Consider the following 23,253-nt stretch of genomic DNA (forward strand, 5'->3'; position numbering starts at 1 on the left):
TGAGTTTAACATCTAGCCCAGCAGATGAATAAATCTATAGATATGATAGGATATAATGCGAATGATTGGTTTTAAGAAATTGGGGTTTTAGAATATACACTGCTGAAAAAAATAAAGGGAACACTCAAATAACACATCCTAGATCTGAATGGATGAAATATTCTCACTGAATATCCCATTTGCACAGCACCATGTCAAATTGTGTTTCTTCCTAAGTGGACAGTTTGATTTCACAATAGTTTGATTTACTTGGGAGTTATATTCTGTTGTTTAAAGTGTTCCCTTTATATTTTTTTTGAGCAGTATATTTTAGACTTCCAATTTCTACCCGTTTCTGCATTTATTCTTCTTGTGGGCCGCCCCGAGTCTGAAGGGAAGGCCGGCACAGAAATCTAATTCATAAATTAAGAAATACCAACGACACAGGAAGCAACCGCTCCCACAAAAAATTCAGTGTAAATAACAAATTTATTGGCGCTTCGGAGGGTAGAAAAAAAATTCTCCATGGAACACACATACTTTTTTTTTCTTTCTTAAATAGAACAATCGGTTAAGGAGAATGCTTTTCAAGGAATTCCTCCCCTCCTATTTCCTGGCAAGTTAAATCTCCCCCCCCCACCCCAAATCCCACCCCCCAGGGGACACTTATATCAACTGCTAACGAAAAGCAGTAAATCAGCCGCTTTGGGGCTATATAAACATTTCCAAACTCCACTCGCGTGAAGATTCCGATCGCATCCCAGTGTCAATAGCTTAAAACCGAAGGAACACAATAAAAATCAAAATAGAATGTCCAAAAAGTCCTCTATTTACACAAAACGTGGTCGGGTCCGGTCCGATGGAAGCCCTATAACTCGTCCTTCTCTCCGGTCTCCGCCTCTTCCGCGCCCGGAGGAGGGCCCGCCCCGCCGTACAACTTCCCTACGATGGGCTGCACTATTTCCTCCAGCTCTTTCTTCTGAGCTTTGAACTCCTCGATGTCACCGTCCTGGTGGCTCTCCAGCCACTCTATCTTCTCCTCCACCGCCTTCTCGATGGTCTCCTTGTCCTCCGGCGAGAGCTTTCCTCCGAGCTTCTCCTTGTCGCCGATCTGGTTCTTCAGCGAGTAGGCGTAGCTCTCCAGCTCGTTCCGGGAGTCGATCCGCTCCTTCAGCTTCTTGTCCTCCTCGGCGAACTTCTCGGCGTCGTTGACCATCCGTTCGATCTCCTCGGGGGTCAGGCGGTTCTGGTCGTTGGTGATGGTGATTTTGTTCTTGTTGCCCGTGCCTTTGTCCTCCGCCGTCACCCGCAGGATGCCGTTGACGTCGATCTCGAAGGTGACTTCGATCTGAGGGACGCCACGCGGCGCAGGGGGGATGCCGGTGAGGTCGAAGGTGCCCAGAAGGTGGTTGTCCTTGGTGAGCGGGCGTTCTCCTACGGGGGAGGAGAAAATGGAGGAGATGTGATTTCGTACGGGCGGGAAATCGGGATGGATCCTCAAGCGTTTGAAATTAAAACATCGGGGATCTCTCAACTTTGCCTAGTGCACCAGTTGCAGCTCTATTTGGACAGGGAGTCTTTGCTCACGGTCACTCATGGCCTCCTCACCTTGAGGTTCGACTACTGCAACGCTCTCTACATGGGGCTACCTTTGAAGAGTGTTCGGAAACTTCAAATCGTACAAAATGAAGCTGCATAACCAACACTTTGAATTGGGTCCGGAAACTGATCGGCTGCCAATGCAGTCCGCGGAGTGATGGTGAAATATGGATATGCCTTGGAAGGCCCTCCAAGGCATATCCATATTTCACCATCACTCCGCAGACTGCATTGGCTGCCGGTCAGTTTCCGGACCCAATTCAAAGTGTTGGTTATGACCTACAAAGCCCTACATGTCATCGGACTAGATTACCTCCATCTCTTGCCGCACGAATCCCAGTGTCCAGTCAGCTCCCACAGAGTTGGCCTTCTCCAGGTCCCATCAACCAGACAATATCGTTTGGTGGGGCCTAGGGGAAGAGCCTTCTCTGTGGGGGCCCCCCGGCTGTTACTTACAAAAATTACTTTCTTGTAATTGTACCATATTCTTATTGTTGTAGGCAGCCCTGCGCCCCATGGGATTAGGCAGCATATAAGTCAAACAAATTAAATGAATTACATTTTTTTAAAAAAAGAATAAAGGCAAGTAAGTCTTACCTTCGTAGACTTTGATGGTCACTGTCGGCTGGTTGTCGGAAGCCGTGGAGAAAATCTGTGACTTTTTGGTGGGGACCACTGTGTTCCTTGGAATGAGCTTGGTCATGACGCCTCCCACCGTCTCAATGCCCAGAGTTAGGGGACACACATCCAGCAGCACCAAGTCACCTGTAAAGAAGGGGAATTAAAGGGGGGGAAAAATTTAAGGATTGGCCTTGCGAAAAGGTCAGAAATTCCAACAACCCTTCATCACAACCCAGGGCTTATTAACTTCACAAATTAAACCTTGTTAGTACTATGTAATATATAGTAAATAAATAAATAAATATACATACATACATAATGTCACATGTTTTTTTGCTGAATTTGAAAATTAAGGGAGACTAGGAAAGATCTATTTCGGCCTTATTTTGGCCTCATCAGCTAGCCATACCCACTGGGACTTGAACCTGCAACCTTTGCCTTGTAAGGCAGAGAATTATCCTCTAGGCTACAGTATCCAATCCCTTCAGCTCTGCACCAGGGAAGGGTTACATATTTTTGTGTCGAATCACCCTGGTGTATTGAAGGAACATCACAGCTCCTTATTTGCCTCTCCGCCCAACCCAATATAGATATATAGTAAATAAATACTTTGTCATTGTATGTACTCTGCTCAAAAAAATAAAGATAACACTTAAACAACACAACAGAACTCAAAGTAAATGAAACTTCTAGGCAATCAAACTGTCCACTTAGGAAGCAACACTGATTGACAATCAATTCATTCGATCTAGGATGTGTTCTTTGAGTGTTCCGTTTATTTTTATTTTGGAGCAGTGTATATACACAGTATACCCATGCATTGAAATTCATAAACAGGCTAACGAGGAATGCTTGTATGTATTGAAACACTATTGCTTTAAGAGTTGGTGTTTGAGACTACCACTAGAGGGAGCCAGAAGCATGACTCTCTCTGTCTATCTCTGTTATTTCTGGGTTTGGTATTGCTGATTGCTATAGTAAGAACTGTGTGTTCGATGCTGGTTTGTGTATTTGTAAGTTGTACAAGTAAGGCTTGTAGTACTGTTCATGTATTGAGAGTTCTTGATTAAGACTGGACTGTTTAACCTGACTACGATATTTGCTAAAGCAAATACTATTTTATACACTTTTAATGTACAGTGGTTCCTCTACTTACGAACTTAATTCGTTCCGTGACCAGGTTCTTAAGTAGAAAAGTTTGTAAGAAGCCATTTTTCCCATAGCAATCAATGTAAAAGGAAATAATGTGTGCGATTGGGGAAACCACAGGGAGGGTGGAGGCCCTGTTTCCTCCCAGGAGATTTCTAGAGAGGCCCCACGGAGACTTCTCCCACCTTTTCTGGCCCTATTTCCTCCCATGAGATTCTTAGAGAGGTCCCGCGGAGGCTTCTTCCCGCTTTTTCCGGCCCTGTTTCCTCCCAGGAGATTCCTAGAGAGGCCCCACGGAGGCTTCTGCCTGCCTTTTCCGGTTACAGTTTTGGAGGCTCGGGTTTGTAAGTGGAAAATGTTTCTGGAGAAGTGGTAAAAAAAATCTTGAACACCCGGTTCTTATCTAGAAAGGTTCGTAAGTAGAGGCCTTCTTAGGTAGAGGTACCACTGTACCTGGTTTGCATGACCAAACTAGTACACATATCTCCTGACTATCTACTGGATATCTGTTAGGATTCCATGTTTCATTTGCGCATGTGTATCCTTGATAACTCAGGGTCGGATCTCTATGAACCAATCCTTAACATTCTCTCGGCTTACCAGTATCTTGATCACCGGACAGGACTCCAGCTTGGACGGCGGCCCCATAAGCTACGGCTTCGTCGGGATTGATGCCTCGAGATGGCTCTTTGCCGTTGAAGAATTCCTTCACCAGCTGTTGGATTTTCGGGATCCGAGTGGAGCCTCCCACAAGGACGATTTCGTCGATGTCGGATTTCTTCAGGTCGGCGTCTTCCAGGACTTTTTGGACGGGTTTCATGGTGGAGCGGAAAAGATCCTGCAAAGGAATTTGTGGCTTGTTTTTAACGCTGTTGTTATTCTTGGCTTCGGAGAACCAGGAAATGCATTTCTGGACCTCAAATGTTTTTTGTTTTTTTTTAAAGTAGAGCAAGGGGTCAGCTGCCTCCAACGTTGGCAACTTTGAAGACTTATGGACTTCAACTCCAAGGATCAACTTTAACTCCCAGAGTCAACGAAGCAGTGGAACTGATGTGCCGGTGCCTGGAGGCTGTTGGGGTCTGGATGGGTGTCAACAGACTCAAACACAACCCGGATAAGACGCAGTGGCTGTGGGTTCTGCCTCCCAAGGACAATTCCATCTGTCCCTCCATAACCCTGGGGGGGGGGGGGAATTATTGACCCCCTCAGAGAGGGTCCGCAACTTGGGCGTCCTGCTCGATCCACAGCTCACATTAGAGAACATCTTTCAGCTGTGGCGAGGGGGGCGTTTGCCCAGGTTCGCTTGGTGCACCAGTTGCGGCCCTATTTGGACAGGGAGTCATTGCTCACAGTCACTCATGCCCTCATCACCTCGAGGCTCGACTACTGTAACACTCTCTACATGGGGCTACCTTTGAAAAGTGTTCGGAAACTTCCGATTGTGCAGAATGCAGCTGCGAGAGCAATCATGGGCTTCCCAAGGCATTCCCATGTTACACCAACACTCCGCAGTCTGCATTGGTTGCCGATCAGTTTCCGATCACAATTCAAAGTGTTGGTCATTGCCTATAAAGCCCTTCATGGCACCGGACCAGATTATCTCAGGGATCGCCTTCTGCCGCATGAATCCCAGTGACCAGTTGGGTCCCACAGAGTTGGCCTTCTCCGGGTCCCGTCGACTAAACAATGTCGCTTGGTGGGACCCAGGGGAAGAGACTTCTCTGGGGCGGCCCCGGCCCTTTGGAACCAACTCCCCCCAGAGATTAGAATTGCCCCCACCCTCCTCGCCTTTCGTAAGCTACTTAAAACCCACCTCTGCCGTCAGGCGTGGGGGAACTGAGATATTCTTTCCCCCTAGGCCTTTACAATTTACGCATGGTATGTTTGTATGTATGATTGGTTTTATAATAAGGGTTTTTTTTAGTTATTTGGATTGTTACATGCTGTTTTTTATCACTGTTCTTAGTCACCCCGAGTCTACGGAGAGGGGTGGCATACAAATCCAATAAATAAATAAATTTTTTGGCTTGTACAGAGGCTCTGGGAGGGCGTTTTTTGCTTCCAGAGAGCCTCCAGGGTGATGGGGGAGGCGTTTTACCCCCTCCCAGCTCCAGAGAAGCCTTTGGAGCCTGGGGAAGGCAAAACAAGAGCCTACTGAGCCCACCAGAAGTTGGAAAACAGGCCATTTCTGGCCTTGAAAGGGTGGCCACCCTCTTTCGGCACCCGAAGGAAAAAAAGGTTTGTCACCAATGTTATATCCCCAAGATTCACTGGATCAGTCTTATAAGAAAAAGACATGTTTCTTGAAAGTCAACACCTACCATGTTGAGTTCTTCAAACTTGGCCCTGGTGAGTGTTTCCGAGAAGTCTTCGCTCTCAAAGAAAGACTCGATCTCGATCCTGGCTTGATGCTGAGAAGAAAGGGCTCGCTTGGCCTTCTCCACTTCTCGCCGGAGCTTCTGCACCGCCCGGTTGTCCTTCCGGACGTCCTTGCCGGTCTTCTTCTTGTAGAGCTTGATGAAGTGCTCCATCACCCGCTGGTCGAAGTCTTCCCCGCCCAAGTGTGTGTCTCCGTTGGTGGCCACCACCTCGAAGACCCCGTTGTCGATGGTCAAGAGGGAGACGTCGAAGGTCCCGCCGCCCAAGTCGAAGACCAGAATGTTCTTTTCTCCTTCGCGCTTGTCCAGGCCGTAGGCGATCGCAGCGGCGGTACTGTAGAGGGAAGCGGGAAGAAATAGACGCACATGTTAGAAGGGCAACAAGGCGACAACACACCTTCCCTCAATGGCAATAGGTCAGCGGTGTTGTTCAGTGCTCCTTGTCCACGTGAGGCCAGGGGGGTTGCCAGATGAAGTAGAGAGCGAGAGTGAGGCAGAAAGTGATTGGAGTGAGCCTAAGCAACCACTAGAGGGGGCTGATGTGACAGTGGGGGAGTGGTCCCAGTCAGAAAGTGATGAAGACATGAGAGTGGAAAGCTAGTGGATTGACTGACACTCGCTATAGAAGATTGCTCCAATGGTGAGAGGAGTTACAGAGGAAGAGGTATTAGCTTACAGCCTTGGCCTCTTTGAGGTGTGATGTCACTTCCAGGCAGTATAAAGGCAAAGGATTGTGAGAAATGGGGTGTGGAGATTCAACACGGAAGAGACGCAAGGCTGGGAGGCGTGACTGAACAAGGCTTAAAAAAAATCACGATTTCTGCCTCAATAAAAGACATTCTCTGTTGGATGCTGTGCTGGGAAGTTTTCGGTGAGCAAATGCAAAAAAGTTATTAGCTTACGGCCTTAGCCTCTTTGAGGTGTGATGTCACTTCCAGGAAGTATAAAGGCAAAGGATTGTGAGAAACGGGGTGTGGAGATTCAACATTGTTCAACGGAAGAGACGTGAGGTGTGATTGAACAAGGCTTAAATATCACGATTTCTGCCTCAATAAAAAGACATTCTCCGACAGAACAAGCACAAGGAGGAGGTGGCATCTACTTACGGTTCATTGATGATTCTCATGACGTTCAACCCAGCGATGGTGCCGGCGTCCTTTGTGGCCTGACGCTGAGCATCGTTGAAGTAGGCGGGCACAGTGACAACAGCGTGGGTGACCTAAGTAGACAGAGGAAGACAAGAAATGAAGCGATCGATGGAAGTGATATGGGTGATTCGCTTCCCCCTTGGAAAAAGAATAAATTAATAAAAATTAAGAGTCCAAATTTTATAAATGTTGGGATATGTTTTATTGTTGGCTAATTACATGCAAGTAACAACTACAAAGAGCTATTTCCTGGTGACAAATTGTAAAATGGAAAAATAGAGATTTAAGATTACTTATACAAATTATGATTAGTGTTACTTTTTCAAAAGTATTTAACAAATATTTAAAAAGGGGATACGTAATGGAATATGTATATAGAACCGTTATATAGATTTGCTACACATTGGTCCAATTTTCTTTTTAAATGTTTTTGTTTTATGTGAGGGGGGGAAATATGTATTTAAATAAAATTTATTTTTAAATTTTAAAAAAAGAATCTGGTTCAAGGAACTACGCCTTACTTACCTTCTTCCCCAAGTATGCCTCGGCGGTTTCTTTCATCTTTGTCAGGACCATGGCAGAGATTTCTTCTGGGGCAAAAGTTTTGGTTTGGCCTCCTCCAATATCAACCTGAATATACGGCTTGGTCTTCTTTTCGATAACCTGTTTAGGACAAGATGGGTTTGATTATATTAATTTTATTGTTGTAAGTAAGGGTTTATATTTTGTAAGGTGCCTTGAGTCCCCATGTGAAAATAAGCGGCAGTATAAATCCAATAAGTAAATACGGGCGGCATACAAATCCAATTAAAATAATAATAATAATAATAAATAATAATAATAGGCTTCGAGAGCCACATTTGAGAGTATTTTCCAAATACAACAAAGTGAACGGACTTAAATGTTTCATAGGCTTTTTTAGTTTTTTAAATGTAATTCTTAATTTTAATTAATCATATCTCAGTGTATACTGTTTTCATATGTTGCTAGCTATCTCAAGTCTTTGGAGGGAGGGGTGGCATATAAATTTAATAAACAATAAATTTAATAAACAATAAAAATACACAAAGCTGCTACATTTCCAAGCTAATGCTAGGTTGGCTTCACATCTTTATTCAGCCATGTTAAGATTAACAACCCCCCCCCCCCCCCCCAGTTGTTTAAATTTGATGGGTGAACCAATTCTGGTGAGTGATCAAGAATGAATTCCAGCCTAGCTGTAGCAATGTACTTCATGTGGCTTTCAAAATAAGATTTAGAAACATAGAAGATTGACGGCATAAAAAGACTTCCTGGTCCATTATTTCCTGTATTTTATCTTAGGATGGATCTGTTTACCCCAGGCATGTTTAAATTTATCCCAGGCATGTTTACATCTCAGACAGGGGTCCCCAAATTTGGAAACTTTTAAAACTTGTGGATTTCAACTCCTAGTTCAGGGGTAGGTAAAAGTTGGCTTTTCTATGACATGTGGTGTGGACTTCAACTCCCAGAATTCCTGAGCTAGCATAATTGGCTCATGGATTCTGGGAGTTGAAGTCCACAAGTCATAGAAGAGCCAACTTTTCCTACCCATTTGAATTCTGGGAGTTGAAGCCCACAAAGTCTTAAAAATGGCCAAGTTCGAACACTTCTGATCTAAGAACGGAGAGGGAAAGCCTGGCCCACCTTGAAAGGCAAATATTTGATATCCTGCTGCACAGAAGGGTCGTTCCACGTTCTCCCAATCAGACGCTTGGCATCGAAGACGGTATTCTCGGGGTTGGAGGTCAGCTGGTTCTTTGCGGCATCGCCAATGAGACGTTCTCCTTCGGGAGTGAAGGCCACGTAGGATGGCGTGATCCGGTTGCCCTGATCATTGGCAATAATCTCCACCCGCCCGTTCTTGAAGACACCAACACTAGAGAGAAGAACAGTCATTTCCATCAACACACGGTTGCGTTAAAAATAAAAGAAGCATCCACAAAACACCACTAGCCGTGGGCAGGCAGGAAGCTATTTTGATACAGAACATTCAAGTTATTCATTCTTAGTGGGGAAATACATAAAATGAGAGCACACTCCCACTTTGGCCCTGATGACGTTAGCTAGTTGGGTCACAAAACGTCTCCAAGAAAGCCAACCAGACCCCTCCCCTTTCAACCCTGAGCTACAAATACTCTCTCCCATTTGGCTGGTCCAGGGGTAGGCAAAGTTGGGTCTTCTAAGACACGTGGACTTCAACTCCCAGAATTCCTGAGCTAGCATGATTGGCTCAGGAATTCTGGGAGTTGAAGTCCACAAGTCACAGAAGAGCCAACTCTGCCTATCCCTGGGCTGGTCTCTGTTTGTATGCCTCCAGGTCTCGTGTAAGACCACCAAAAGAAAGACTGGGCTTCAATTCGGTGTGCTAATCAATTAAATTAAATTTATATGCCGCCCCAATCCCAATGGGACTCAGGGCAGCTTACAGAGAACAATAAATAAAATTAAATAATTAGTAATAAAGACAGTAAAACCCATAATAAACCCTAATGAAACTATCCAATCAAACCCACATAAATACAGAACAGTTACAAATCAGATGAGATGTTACAGCTGTCAGGCTTGTTGGCAAAGCCAAAATTACCCACACTGTAACAAATTCCAGCCACATTCTGCACCAAGATCTTCAAGGCGCTCCCCAATTAAACCCAGTAGTATCCATAGAAACACAGAAGATTGACAGGAGAAAAAGACCTCCTGGTCCATCTAGTCTGCCCTTATACGGTTTCCTGTATTTTATCTTAGGATGGATCTATGCTTATCCCAGGCCTGTTTCAATTCAGTTCCTGTGGATTTACCAACCGCGTCTTCTGGAAGTTTGTTCCAAGCATCTACTACTCAATCAATATCAATCAATCTATCAATATCAACTTTATTTGATTAGTCAATCGACCATATCAAAGCGAGAAAAAGGACCACATCGGTCGTCATAAAATTGTGACTCGTTAAAATACAATAAAATTGATTGAAGCAGCTCTTTTTTTTTCCGTTTCACATACCAGGAGTAAGTGGTTCCCAAATCAATGCCAACCACGGTCCCCACATCTTCCTTCTTGTCGTCATCCTCGGCGGCAAAGACGCTGCCGGCCAGCAGCAGACAAACCACGGTGTAGTACTTCATGTCGGTGTTGTTTTTTTTAAGGCTCACAATGGGGAATTAAAACACTGCAGGAAGGAAGAGCAGAGACAGAGCGGTAAGACCAAATGGCGTTGCACATCCCCAGGGTTTTTTTTGCATCATTATTCATGGAAGCGCCCGGGAAGTGACGACACAAAGATGGAGACTGCCCTACAGAAATCCAGATAAACGTGGAGTTTTTTTCTGGCTTCTTGCAGGATGAAAACCCTGACAAAAATCCAAAGCAGTATCTGGTTCCTGTTGCTTTTTTAAAGAGCGATGTGGCAGGCCAAAGTCCCTAACTCATCGACTGTTCTAGAACAGTTTTAAATGCACGCCGGCTCTCTACACACCCCACCGCGATTGTGTGTGCATTGGAAGGACAATCAAGACACCATTAAGTCGAAAAATACACAGCCTGCAAATTCTCAAGGAGAAAAGCAACCTAGAGCTAATGATAAAATCCCTGATGGATCAATTCACTAGTGGAACAACTTGTGCCTCTTCCAGATGGAAGTTTTTAAGATGTTGGATAACCATTTGTCTGAAGTGGTGCAGGGTTTCCTGCCCGAGCAGGGGGTTGGAATAGAAGACCTCCATGCTCCCTTCCAACTCTGTTATTTTATATAGCCACCCAGAGTCATCAAGAGTTGGGTGGCTTTTTAATCCAATGAAGTGGATATATAAATAGATTTATAGTAGTCTCCCATCCTTTTTCATTATCAGCAAAAATGTCACACACACATATGTACACCCAAATTCACATCTGCCTACCTACCTATATATATATATATATATACTGCTCAAAAAAAATATAAAAGGAACACTCAAATAACACATCCTAGATCTGAATGAATGAAATGTTCTCATTGAATATTTCATTTGCACAACAGCATGTGAAATTGACTGTCAATCAGTGTTGCTTCCTAAGTGGACAGTTTACTTGAAGTTATATAACACCAGGTGGGCACAACACTGGGGTGAAACCAGCCACCCTGGTTCAAAAAAAAGATATAGCATCTTAAAGATGCTAATAGATGCCACCCGAACCTTCATTCCAAACGTTGCCTCAGGTTTAGCAGACCTGGGTTCAGGTCTTCCCATGCATTCAAATGTTATTTCCAGGCGAAAATCCACCCAGGTTTTTGAAGCTGACAAGCTTCTTTTTTTCACCACCCTGTAATAATGCACCAATCCACACCCCCAAAAGAGAAGCTGGGAATAGAACAAACTTAAATGGAAAAAGGTCATTTTACAAGGGAAAAAAATGAATTAAAAGGACTGAAAGGAGGAGAAAGTAAAAGAGCAGCCAATAAAAAGAAGCCAGTTAATTCCCAGCTGTTGGTTTTTTATTAAATACATATAAAAATTATAATATATTTTTAAAATTAAATATATATAAAACCAGGCAGCAAATCAAGCAACAATATGAAATATTGGAATCAAATGAAGTCCCCTCCTCTCCAGCCAAGAAGCCACCCCTCTTCTCTTGCTGATCCCCCCCTCCCATCATCCTGCAGGCTGTGGATGATGTGACCTGCTGATCCCCCATCCCATCCTGCAGGCTGTGGATGACGGGACCTCCTGATTCCCCCCCCCCATCCCATAGGCTGTGGATGATGGGACCTATTGATTCCCCCCATCCCATCCTGCAGGCTGTAGATGATGGGATTGGCAGTCCTGGGTGGGAGCTACAGGCCAAATTAGAGGCTCCCATCAGATTTTCCCCCATTCACTCGGCCGGGGACCCACGGGCATCCCACTAGGCCTCACCTATCTCGCCGAGAAGGGCTGCCCACCGCCGGTCAATGCCTCCTGCCGCGTCCCAGGATCTGTGATGCTCCGATCGAGTACTCAGGGCCCGGCGCCCATCTGCGCCTTATATAGTCTCCCGCAGCCTCGCGTGGAGCTCCCTCATTGGTGGGTTTTCCCTCGCTGGAGCTTCCCTATTGGTCAGCGGCTGGCAAGCTGGCCGGTCCCGATTGGTCCGCTTGGAACGGTGACGCGCATTAACCCCCCTCCCTCCGCCTTTTCCTTTTCATCCCACTTTTTCCTTCTTTCCCCGCCCCCCGCCCCTCTTCCTCCTCTTCAGCTTACCGCCGCGCGCTTCGTTGGGCCGTCCCACCGGGTGTCGCGGACCAATGGTAAACCGCGCTGCGGGCCAAGCGGTGAGCGCCGATTGGTACGTGAGGAGGAGACGTGGTGCCACGTGCGGGTGAGAGGTTCGGTACTGGAAGGGGCGGGGGTGGGAAGGATGGGTCATTCGGGGAGTAACCATGGTTACGAGGCCTAGTAAGGCCTCCGCGCGCGTTAGCGGGGTCGCAAAAGGGGGTTTGTGATAAAATAAAGTCGGGAAAGAAAGGGGAGGAAAAAAGCCACTTTCAGTACCGTGGAATAAGGAGCTGGGTGACCCCTTTGCATGGAAAGCTGCTTCCCTACGAGCGGCCTCCGCGAAAGGGAGTACTACAATCCCCCTCATCCACAGCCAGCAACCTTATCTAGGGGTTATTATGGGCATTTGAATCCCAGCTTGGCTCTCCCAACAGCTAAGAAATGCTTCATTGCCCAATTTCTCTCTTTGCAGGACCACATATGTTGGGCTTGAAGGATGAGCATCATACATGTGGCTTTTACACGTGTGTGCTTTTTAACATATGTGCATTGACCTTAAGACCTTATTCTTCCCTAGTATGTGCACAAGGGATTATCCTGCATTGGTCATTTACGGGACATGGATTTATGATTCAAATAGATTTACTTTTTCATTGAGTCTGTACTTAGTATTATGGATTAACTTTTATGCATTTATTATTAAACCATCATGTACTGTATTTAATAACATTTCCTTCAAGGAAATAGACCCACAACGATTTTCCTCTGCATTTTTATTCCCACAACAAGACTAGACTAAGATTTTATTCATTTATGTAGCCATGTGTATTCCAATTCTATTTCTGTCAATGACTGGGCAGCCTACACTTAATTTTTTTTTTAATTAAAAATACTGAAAACAGTGAAGATGTTAAAAATTTACCGATCAAATATATACACTGCTAAAAAAAATAAAGGGAACACTTAAACAACAGAATGTAACTCCAAGTAAAACAAACTTCTGTGAAATCAAACTGTCCATTTAGGAAGCAACACTGATTAGCAATCAATTCCACATGCTGTTGTGCAAAATGGATTAGTTGTGCAAATGAAATATTCAATAAGAATATTTCATTCAGATCTAGGATGTGTTATTTGAGTGTTTTCTTTATTTTTTTGAGAAGTATACATATACATAGGAGCCAAGATACTTGGCCAGTTAGCCAAATATGACCATTTTTCACAGACAGCTGGAGCATCTCCATAGTCACACAATCAAAAATCAAATGCTTTGTGTCCTGTCCATGTCATGTCCTGGAGTCCCATGATAAAGATAATGAAGAAGCAAGATTCACTTAACAAACCTGTTACTAACTAGATAACTGCCATGACTAACAACTGTATTTTATCTTAGGATAGATGTATGTTTATTCCAGGCATGTTTAAATTCAGTTCCTGTGGATTTACCAACCATGTCTGTTGGAAGTTTGTTCCAAGCATCTACTACTCTTTCAGTAAAATCATATTTTCTCCTATTGCTTCTGATCTTTCCCCCAACTAACCTCAGATTGTGCCTTCTTGTTCTTGTGTTCACTTCCCTATTAAAAACACTTCCCTCCTGAACCTTATTTAACCCTTTAACATATTTAAATTTTTTGATCATGTCCCCCCCTTTCCCTTCTGTCCTCCAGACTATACAGATTGAGTTCATTAAATCTTTCCTGATAAGTTTTATGCTTAAGACCTTCCGCCATTTTTGTAGCCCGTCTTTGCACCCGTTTATAAAAGAGTCACATGCTGCAGCTGCTATTCACCACTCAGCTACAATTGTGCAGAATAAAAGTTAGAAAAACCTGTACAGGTAGTCCTCAAGTTGCAACTGTTTACTTAGTGAACTTTTATAAGTGGCACCCATTAAAAAAGATTACTTAAGTCTATTTTTCACACTTAACTACCCTTGCAGCATCCACATGCTTCCAAGTAAGACAGTTCAGATCAGATCAAATAAAAATTCAGACAGTTGGCAACTGATTCATATGTATGATGCTTGCAGTGTGATCTGACAAGCAGATTCACTTAACAACCGTGTTACTAATTTAAACCACTGCAATTACTCACTTAACAGCGGTGGCAAGAAAGATCGTAAAATGATGGGCTTGCATCCTTGCAACATGGAAGTATATATATATATATATATACTTCTATGTTGCAAGGATGCAAGCCCATCACAACTGAACCCAAAATTTCTGTTAAGAGACACCTTGAGTTTCCCCTCATTTTACGATCTTTCTTGCCACCGCTGTTAAGTGAGTAATTGCAGTGGTTTAAATTAGTAACTATAAATATATAATCAGATTTGTATGCCGCCCCTCTCTGCAGACTGGGGCAGCTAACAGCAATAATAATACAATGTAAACAAATCTAATATTTAAGTTAATTTAAAACCCCAATTTAGAAACCAATCATACATACTGACATACCATGCATAAATTTTATAAGCCTAGGGGGAGGGAAAGTCTCAATTCCCCCATGCCTGACGACAGAGGTGGGTTTTAAGGAGCTTACGAAAGGCAAGGAGGGTGGGGGCAACTCTGATATCTGGGGGGAGTTGGTTCCAAAGGGTTGGGGCCGCCACAGAGAAGGCTTTTCCCCTGGGTCCTGCCAAATGACATTGTTTAGTTGACGGGACCCGGAGAAGGCCAACTCTGTGGGACCTAACTGGTCGCTGGGATTTGTGCGGCAGAAGGCAGTCCCGGAGATATTCTGGTCCGGTGCCATGAAGGGCTTTATAGGTCATAACCAACACCAATATTATTGTTATTATTAGTCTATAATTCATTACTATAGGCAAACAAGCCTTATCATAAATCTCTTCCTTTGGATTCAGGTCTATACTACGCCTTTGACTGTAGAGGGTGCAGTGATATAATTTTTAGCCCGGACTTTTCTAACTACAGTATTTCTTTCTTGAGTAATAGTCTCCATTTATTTGCATACATGACAAAATATTATATATTATTAGACTTGGCCAACATCCAACAAGTAGGAAGGGCACCTAACCTGGGGAACATTTCACTTTTAAGAACTAACAGTTTTGATTTCATGCTTCCCTTTCCCCTCCTCATCTAGATTTCCTCTGGTGATATCTCTTTTAGATTATAAGTCAGCAGCTCGATTCTTCGAATCCATTTTTTTTTTAAAGTGCACCCAACAGCTGGCTGAATACAAGCATGTTCAATTGTATCGTACCATAACCATCTTTCATTTTGGCATGGGGCGCCAAGCCAACAGTCTTTGGAATGTACGGGAAATTATGTTCGCCTTGTAAACAGAACTGTTTCTCCTTTGCTAGCCGAAATGCCAATTGCCATTCTAGGTGTTACACTCAAAGGATTCCAAAAATAGACGTGAGCCGGGCAGAAAATGTTCCTGAGCTGACTGTTGAGAAGCCACAATCGACAGAAAGCAATTTGGGAGAGAGATATTTTTTTAAACAAGGATGTGTAACACCAAACATATTACTTTATTTAAGGGAAGGCCTATGCTTTTCAAAGTGGGGTCCCTTTTCCATCTGCGTCTTTAGCTCTAATCTGGAGAAAAATCATTCACACCCAGAGATACCATCACTCTTAATTACATAGAATCAATTATATTTCATTGCCTCTGCTTGTTATTGGCAAAGATCAAGAGATCAACTCTATGGGTCACCGAAGTACATAAATATCAGAGTTTGGCATTTTATTTATTTTATTTTATTGATTGATTTATTTATTGTTAGAGTTGAAAGGGACCATGAAGGCCATCGAGTTCAACCCCCTGCCCAAGCAGGAACCCTATAGTACACCAGTCAAGTGTCAGTTCAATCTTCTCTTAAAAATGTCCAGAGTGTTGGAGTTCACAACGTCTGCTGGTAGGTTGTTCCATTGGTTGATCGCTCTGACCGTCAGGAAGTTCCTCCTTATCTCCATGTTGAATCTCTCCTTGGTCAGCTTCCAGCCGTTGTTCCTCGTCCGGCCCGCTGGTGTCCCGAAGAATAAAGTGATCCCCTCCTCTCTGTGACATCCCCTTGTATACTTGTAGACTGCTATCATGTCCGCTCTGGCCCTCCTTTTCTCTAGGCTATCCATGCCCAGTTCCCTCAGTCTCTCTTCGTAAGTCTTGGTTTCCAGTCCCTTAATCATCTTGGTTGCTCTTTTTTGCACCTTCTCCAGAATTTCAATGTCTCTTTTGAAGTGTGGTGACCAGAACTGAATACAGTACTCCAGGTGTGGTCGGACCAGGGCGCAGTAGAGTGGTATTAAGACTTCCCTGGTCTTGGAGTGTACTCTCCTGTTGATGCAGCTTAAGATTGTGTTGGCTTTTTTAGCTGCTGCTGCACATTGTAGGCTCATGTTTAGTTGATTGTCCACCAAGACTCCAAGGTCTCTTTCGCAGTCACTGGGATTTGTCAGGTTTCTGCCGAATTTCATCTCACCACACCCCCAAATAAAAATCTAGTATAATTTTTATTCATCCTAAAATTCTGTTCACTGTCAACCTACCCATTTCTTAAGGAAGGTCTTTAATGGGGGCGGGGGGGGGGGTAGGGCGGTGTTGGATCAGTTGCCCAACAGTGTTTTTCTACACAGAATATCTGAAATGATTGGGTAAATAGACTGGTGCTTTGCACTTAAGGTAACAAATCAAACCAACCAAAGCATGTCTTGCATTGTTCTATGAATGTCAATTTATCAGGTCACCAACTGTGTTCTAACATGCTGAAGCTGGCCAACTACATACCGATAGCCACATTCACATAACACATGAACATTAATAAAATGTATATGGCTTAGAATCTTGGTCAACCCCAGTCCGTTTGATTACTCGAGGGCTCAATATTGGCTGCAAAGCCAGAATATGGATAAACCCGATAACCAAGTTAAGATGAAACAAAACAATGACATATAGGGAATCTCCAATGAAACCTTAAGCACTAACATTTAACACATCCCTTTAAACAAATGTGTCCAGACTTGTTCTTTACACTGTTTACCAACTTGAAATTAAAAATAAATCAAAACAGAACCACCTAACTCATTGCCCTGGAGGAGATACTGAAAATTTAAATGTCAAAGCTCTTGTTGGATTCCAGCATCCATTTGCTAACTACCCTCCTCTCAAGGCCACAGAGGTTTTAAAACTTCATTCCCTTTGAAGATTTAAGGTGTGCTTCCCTATCCTTTATGAATTAACTCTCAGTTTTATCTCCCTATCATTATTAGGATTCCATTATAGCAGATTTCTGTTTTATTTCTGGGGACTATGTGAATTTCTCTCTCTTTCATCAGTCTATTATCTATCTATCTGCCTGCCTGTCTGCCCATCCATCCCATCTGTCTGTCTCTTTCTCTCCATATATCTATCTGTCTATCATCTATCTATCCATCCATCCATCCCTATCTGTCTGTCCGTCCATCCATCCATCCATCCATCCCTGTCTATTTCTCTCTCCCCCCCCTCTCTATATGTATATGTGTATAAGTGTGTGATATATCTATCATCTGTCCATCTATCCATCCATCTCTATCTATCTATCTCTACCTACCTACCTACCTACCTTCTATTTATTCTATCTCATTGATTATTAACTATATCTACTTTCATCAATCTTTTCCTTCCTTCCTTCCTTCCCAATCTATTGTTCACCCATCCATTCAATGGTACTCTTGGCAAAGAAATGGCTTGTTCCTCATTCCTGGATGCAATTCCAATATCCTCATCTAACCTACAAGGGAGCGACTCCCCAACAGGTTTCCAGTGTGTGTGTGTGTGTAAAAGACTACAACTCACTGATTTGCACCCAGCTCAGTCAAATCAGACCAACCTGTGGCTGGCCTTCTGAAAAGCCGCCCCCCTCAGCCCCCCTCCCGCCTTCACTTTCCTATCTTCCCAGGTAAACTGGCGCCTCTCACCTGCAAAACCCTCTTTTTCCCCCACCGCGAAGCAGGACGGGAACTGTAGTTCCCGGCGCCTCCGCAGCGCGGGCGGCGAGAGGCCGAGGCCCGCCCGGACTCGGTTTCCCGGCGTCCCGCGGGGCGCGCAGGCGCAGTGCGGGCGTCGGCCGAGCGGGCTGCGGAGCGGAGAGGCGTCCGCGGCGGGTCCGGAGCAGCGGCGGCGACAGGCGGGCGGGCGGCGGCGGTGCTTCTGCCCCCTCAGGTGGGTCCCTCGGGGCGGTGAGGGGGCCGAGGAGGCCCAGCCTTTACTCCCGGGCCGCGGGGCGGGGCCTAATGGAAATGGGGGGCGGAAGAGCCCCCCCTCTTGCCTTTGGAGCCCCCCTCCGTTTGCCCCGCCCCCTTTCTACCCCCCCTCCCGGTCTTTGCATTGACCCTCCTCCCCAGAATCCCTGTCAATTCAGCTCCCCCTCTTATTCCATGCCCCCCTTTATTGACTTTTGTGGTTCTCCCTCCTATTAATTCACCCCCCCATTCCATGCCCCCCTCCCCTATTGATTTATTGGGGTCCTCTTCTCCCACCCCCCATCCCCTGTCAATTCAGGCCCTCCCCCCATTCCTTCCCCCCCTTTCCCTATTGGCTTTTGGGGTTCCCCCCCCTCAATCTCCTATCAATTCACACATACCCTTATTCCATGCCCCCCTCCCCTATTGACCTTTGGGTTTCCTCTTCTCCCACCCCTCAAACCCCATCAATTCAGCCTCCCCATTGCACGCCCCCCTTTCTCTATTGACCTTTGGGGCTCCTCTTTTCCCACCCCATCCCCTGTCAATTCACACACCCCATTCCATGCCCCTCTCCTCTATTGACTTTTGGGGTCCCTCTTCTCCCACCCCCCCATTTTCTGTCAATTCAGCCCTTCCCTATTTCCTTCCTCCCCAGAACCCCTGTCAATTTAGCCCCCCCCCCTATTCCATGCTCCCCTTTATTGACTTTTGGGGTTCTCCCCCTTATTAATTCCCCCCATTCCATGTCCCCCTCCCCTATTGACTTATTGGGGTCCTTCTCCCACCCCCCATCCCCTGTTAATTCAGCCCCTCCCCCATTCCTTACCCCTCCTTCTCTATTGACTTTGGGGGTTCTTCTCCCCCCAAATCCCTTATCAATTCACTCCCCCTTATTTCATGCCCCACTCCTCTATTGACTTTTGGGGTCCCTCTTTTCCCACCCCATCCCCTGTCAATTCACACTCCCCACCATTCCATGCCCCTCTTTCTCTATTTAAATTTGGGGTTCTCCCCCCAAATCCCCTGGCAATTCTCTCCCCCTTATTCCATGCCCCCCTCCTCTATTGACTTTTGGGGTCCCTCTTTTCCCATCCCTCCATTTCCTGTCAATTCAGCCCACCTATTCCATGCCTCCTTTCTGTATTGACTTTTGGGGTTCCTCTTCTCCCTCCCCAAATCCTCTGTCAATTCAGCCCCCCTTATTCCATGCCCCCCTCCTCTTGGGTTACTTCTTCTCCGAGACCCCTATCCCTCACATTCCACGCCTCCCTTTATTGAATTATTGGGGGTCTCTCCCCCCAAATCCCCTGTCAATTCACCACCTTATTCCATGCTCCCCTCCTCTATTGGCTTTTGGGGTCCCTCTTCTCCCACCCCCTATCCCATCAATTCACCCCTACCCCCACTTCTTACCCCCCCCTTTCCCTATTGACATTGTGGGTTTCTCCCCCCAATTCCCCTGTCAATATCATGCCTAAAGTGGCACTAGAATTCAAAGTCTCCTGGAGATTTGCCCCAAACCATCCATCCATCTTTCGTGCCTAAGGCGGGACTAGAACTCACCGTCTCCTGGTGATTGGCCCCAAACCATCCATCCATCTTTCATGCCTAAGGCGGGACTAGAACTTACCGTCTCCTGGTGATTGGCCCAAAACCATCCATCCATCTTTCATGCCTAAGGCGGGACTAGAACTCACAATCTCCTGGTCTTTGGCTCAAAGTCGCTCATCTGGCTTTCATGCCTAAGGCGAGACTAGAACTCGCCGTCTCCCAGTTTCTAACCTGGTGCCTTATATCCTCCCTCTTTTCAAATTCCCAGTGCGTGACCATCCTGCTTGGTTTGCCTCTAAGCTCCAGGGTATTAATTGTCACTACTACCCCCCAAATCCTTTGACACCCTTCCCATAATTTATTTTGGTTCTGATGCCCACCATCGCCCGCCTGTTCCTTCCCAAATTTAGCACGGCTGCTTTTTCTTTTGCGCTAATCTTAGGTTTCTCTCTTGCTTTGAGAAAACCTCCTCTTCTTCTGTTTTCAGTTTCGTGCTCTTTTCAGCCTTCTTTCCAACCCCAGAATGTTTCCCACCACCAACCCCTTCGGTCATTATTATTACATTTATTTCCTGCCTATCTCGCCATAGTGATACTCCAGGCAGCTCACAACTGTAAGCAATTGCGTTGTTTTAAATCTTTTATTAGAAACATAGAAGACTGACGGCAGAAAAAGACCTCCTGGTCCATCTAGTCTGCCCTTATACTATTTCCTGTATTTTATCTTAGGATGGATCTATGTTTATCCCAGGCATGTTTAAATTCAGTCACTGTGGATTTACCAACCACGTCTGCTGGAAGTTTGTTCCAAGGATCTACTACTCTTTCAGTAAAATAATATTTTCTCACGTTGCTTTTGATCTTTCCCCCAGCTAACTTCAGATTGTGGCCCCTTGTTCTTGGGTTCACTTTCCTATTAAAAACAGTTCCCTCCTGGAACTTATTTAACCCTTTAACATATTTAAATGTTTCGATCATGTCCCCCTTTTTCCTTCTGTCCTCCAGACTGTACAGATTGAGTCCATGAAGTCTTTCCTGATACGTTTTATGCTTAAGACCTTCCACCATTCTTGTAGCCCGTCTTTGGACCCGTTCAATTTTGTCGATATCTTTTTGTAGGTGAGGTCTCCAGAACTGGACACAGTATTCCAAATGTGGTCTCACCAGCGCTCTATATAAGGGGATCACAAACTCCTTCTTCCTGCTTGTTAAACCTCTAGCTATGCAGCCAAATTTATTTCCTTTTTTATTTGTACACAACACTTTTGTGTTTAAAGTAAGAAAAACAAAGCAGAAAAAAGAAAATAAAGAAAATTCAGCGATATGACGTAGTAAAAAAAAAACACAAGGAAAAAAAATGCTTTGAACTTGGAACCAACTTTTCAACTTGGTTCCAAGTTAAAATTGGAGTCCAGTTGGAGTTGGGCAGCATATGCAAATTGCACAAATAAACTTTTAATTTCCACTTGGGATATACTTCTCTCGTGTCACTAAAAAAATTAGTTCTCTACTCCAACACCATTTAAATTTTCCCCCCAATAATTCTCTTGGCCGCCTGATTTTTTTTAAAAATAGTTGTTTTTTTCCATTTGGCACTTGAAGCTTCTTAATCTGGGAAAAAGATTGAAGTGTGACAGAGGGTGGGATCTTCAAATAGACGTGGACTCCAGCACCCATTAGCCCCGTTCAGCATGGCCAACAGTGTAGGATGATGGGATTTAGAGTCCCAAGAATTTCCAGATTCAAGCTTGGAGGCCTACAGATGTGGTAGAGGCGGTGGGAATTGCTTTAAATCACAAGTGTATTTGTTATTTTTCTTAAAATCAAATCTGCTTCTGTAGTTTATTCTTAGGTGGTTCCTGTTTTAAACTGGTTTTTCAGGTCTCCCTTCCCTTGGTTTTGGAGATTTGAGTTCCAAATGATCCATTCAATAATCCGAATGCCTTATTAAGTTTGCTTCATTTGGTTTTATGACTAGTTGGTCTTCCATCCTAGCAAAGACGTGATTAACAAGTCTCAGGTTTTATTAACCATTCTTGTACAATCGATCCTCATGGCTTGTGCAATTTTGCTGAGACAATGGTTTGCCTTCCTAGAAAAAAGTTGAGCCACAACAGACACAACTCTGTGTCAGCCTCATTCAAGCAGGTTCTGCGATGGGTAGTTCCATATACATATGTTTTTTTCTGAAAGGCTGCAAGTTCAAATCCCAGTGAGGGTATCGCTAGCTGATGAGGCCACCACAAGGCGGAGATAGGTCTGTATTAGTCTCCCTTCATTTTCAAATTCAGCAAAAATATGTTGCAGTACATACATATATACAGTGGTACCTCGAGATACGAGTTTAATTCGTTCCGGACCTGGGCTCTTAAGTCGAGCAGCTCTTATCTCGAACGACTTTTCCCCATAGGAATTAATGTAAATAATTTTAATTGGTTCCAGCCCTCAAAAAACTCACAAAGTTAGTCTAAATTATGCAGAAAGACATGTTTTTAATGAAGAAATGTACATGTACATATAAATGAATAATGAAGTTTCTTTCACTTAACTTGTAAACTTTCTTAAACTTTTAAATTTACATATGTTCAACTTCTCTGCCACCCAATCCTGTAGGACAGAGGTCCCCAACCCTTTTTGCACCAGGGACCGGCTTTAAGCGATCAAGAGAGGAATGGGTGAATGAATGGACGGAGGGTGGGAAGGAAGGAAGGAAAGAGGGAAGGGACAGGAACAGAGGAAGGAAGCAAGGAAACTTATGAAAGGGGAGAGTAAGAGAGGAATGAGTGAAGGGAGGGAGGGAAGAAGGTGGGAAGGAGAAAGAAAAGAAGAAATAGAGGAATGGAAGGTAAAAGAGAGAAAGAAAAAGAGCAAGAAAGAAAGAAAGAAAGAAAGAAAGAAAGAAAGAAAGGGGGAAGGGACAGGAACAGAGGAAGGAAGCAAGGAAACTTATGAAAGGGGAGAGTAAGAGAGGAATGAGTGAAGGGAGGGAGGGAAGAAGGTGGGAAGGAGAAAGAAAAGAAGAAATAGAGGAAGGGAAGGTAAAAGAGAGAAAGAAAAAGAGCAAGAAAGAAAGAAAGAAAGAAAGAAAGGGGGAAGGGACAGGAACAGAGGAAGGAAGCAAGGAAACTTATGAAAGGGGAGAGTAAGAGAGGAATGAGTGAAGGGAGGGAGGGAGGGAAGAAGGTGGGAAGGAGAAAGAAAAGAAGAAATAGAGGAAGGGAAGGTAAAAGAGAGAAAGAAAAAGAGCAAGAAAGAAAGCTGCAAGCACCCCCCCGAGCCCCCCAGGCCGGCTGCAACCTTTTAAAACACGCGCGCCGCTTCGCAGCTGTCTCCTGAAGCCGAACGCGGAAGTTAGCGTTTGGCTTCAGGAGACAGCTC

The 23,253-nt window shown here is 44.7% G+C and overlaps 2 protein-coding genes across 2 annotated transcripts in view; one reads left to right on the forward strand and one right to left on the reverse strand.

Annotated features, from left to right (window-relative positions):
* Nucleotides 1–449: 449 nt before the first annotated feature.
* Nucleotides 450–12,087, reverse strand: HSPA5 (heat shock protein family A (Hsp70) member 5). The gene is made up of 9 exons (XM_070758690.1): nt 11,790–12,087; nt 9,898–10,063; nt 8,543–8,774; nt 7,400–7,537; nt 6,833–6,945; nt 5,670–6,060; nt 3,949–4,186; nt 2,176–2,343; nt 450–1,413 (listed from the first exon to the last, which is right to left on the reverse strand). Exons 2-9 carry the CDS (start codon nt 10,017–10,019, stop codon nt 848–850), a joined length of 1,968 nt encoding a protein of 655 aa, XP_070614791.1. The 5' UTR covers nt 10,020–10,063; nt 11,790–12,087; the 3' UTR covers nt 450–847.
* A 70-nt stretch (nt 12,088–12,157) lies between these two features.
* GAPVD1 (GTPase activating protein and VPS9 domains 1) overlaps nt 12,158–23,253 on the forward strand; it is a 38,762-nt gene continuing 27,666 nt past the window's right edge. Inside the window, 3 exon segments of the mRNA XM_070759565.1 lie at nt 12,158–12,198; nt 15,484–15,547; nt 18,040–18,302. Of these exon segments, the coding sequence (XP_070615666.1) occupies nt 12,158–12,198; nt 15,484–15,547; nt 18,040–18,302 (368 nt within the window).

The sequence above is a fragment of the Erythrolamprus reginae genome, chromosome 8 (assembly GCF_031021105.1).
Source record: "Erythrolamprus reginae isolate rEryReg1 chromosome 8, rEryReg1.hap1, whole genome shotgun sequence".
NCBI classification, from domain to species: domain Eukaryota; kingdom Metazoa; phylum Chordata; class Lepidosauria; order Squamata; family Dipsadidae; genus Erythrolamprus; species Erythrolamprus reginae.

Coding starts and splice junctions, on each gene's coding strand:
- HSPA5 (XM_070758690.1), bottom strand. CDS start 10,019: ATGAAGTACTACACCGTGGTTTGTCTGCTGCTGGCCGGCAGCGTCTTT. Junction 7,538..8,542: donor TCAAATATTTGCCTTTCAAG/GTGGGCCAGGCT, acceptor TGTCCTAAACAG/GTTATCGAAAAGAAGACCAA. Junction 6,946..7,399: donor AGGCATACTTGGGGAAGAAG/GTAAGTAAGGCG, acceptor CTGTCTACTTAG/GTCACCCACGCTGTTGTCAC.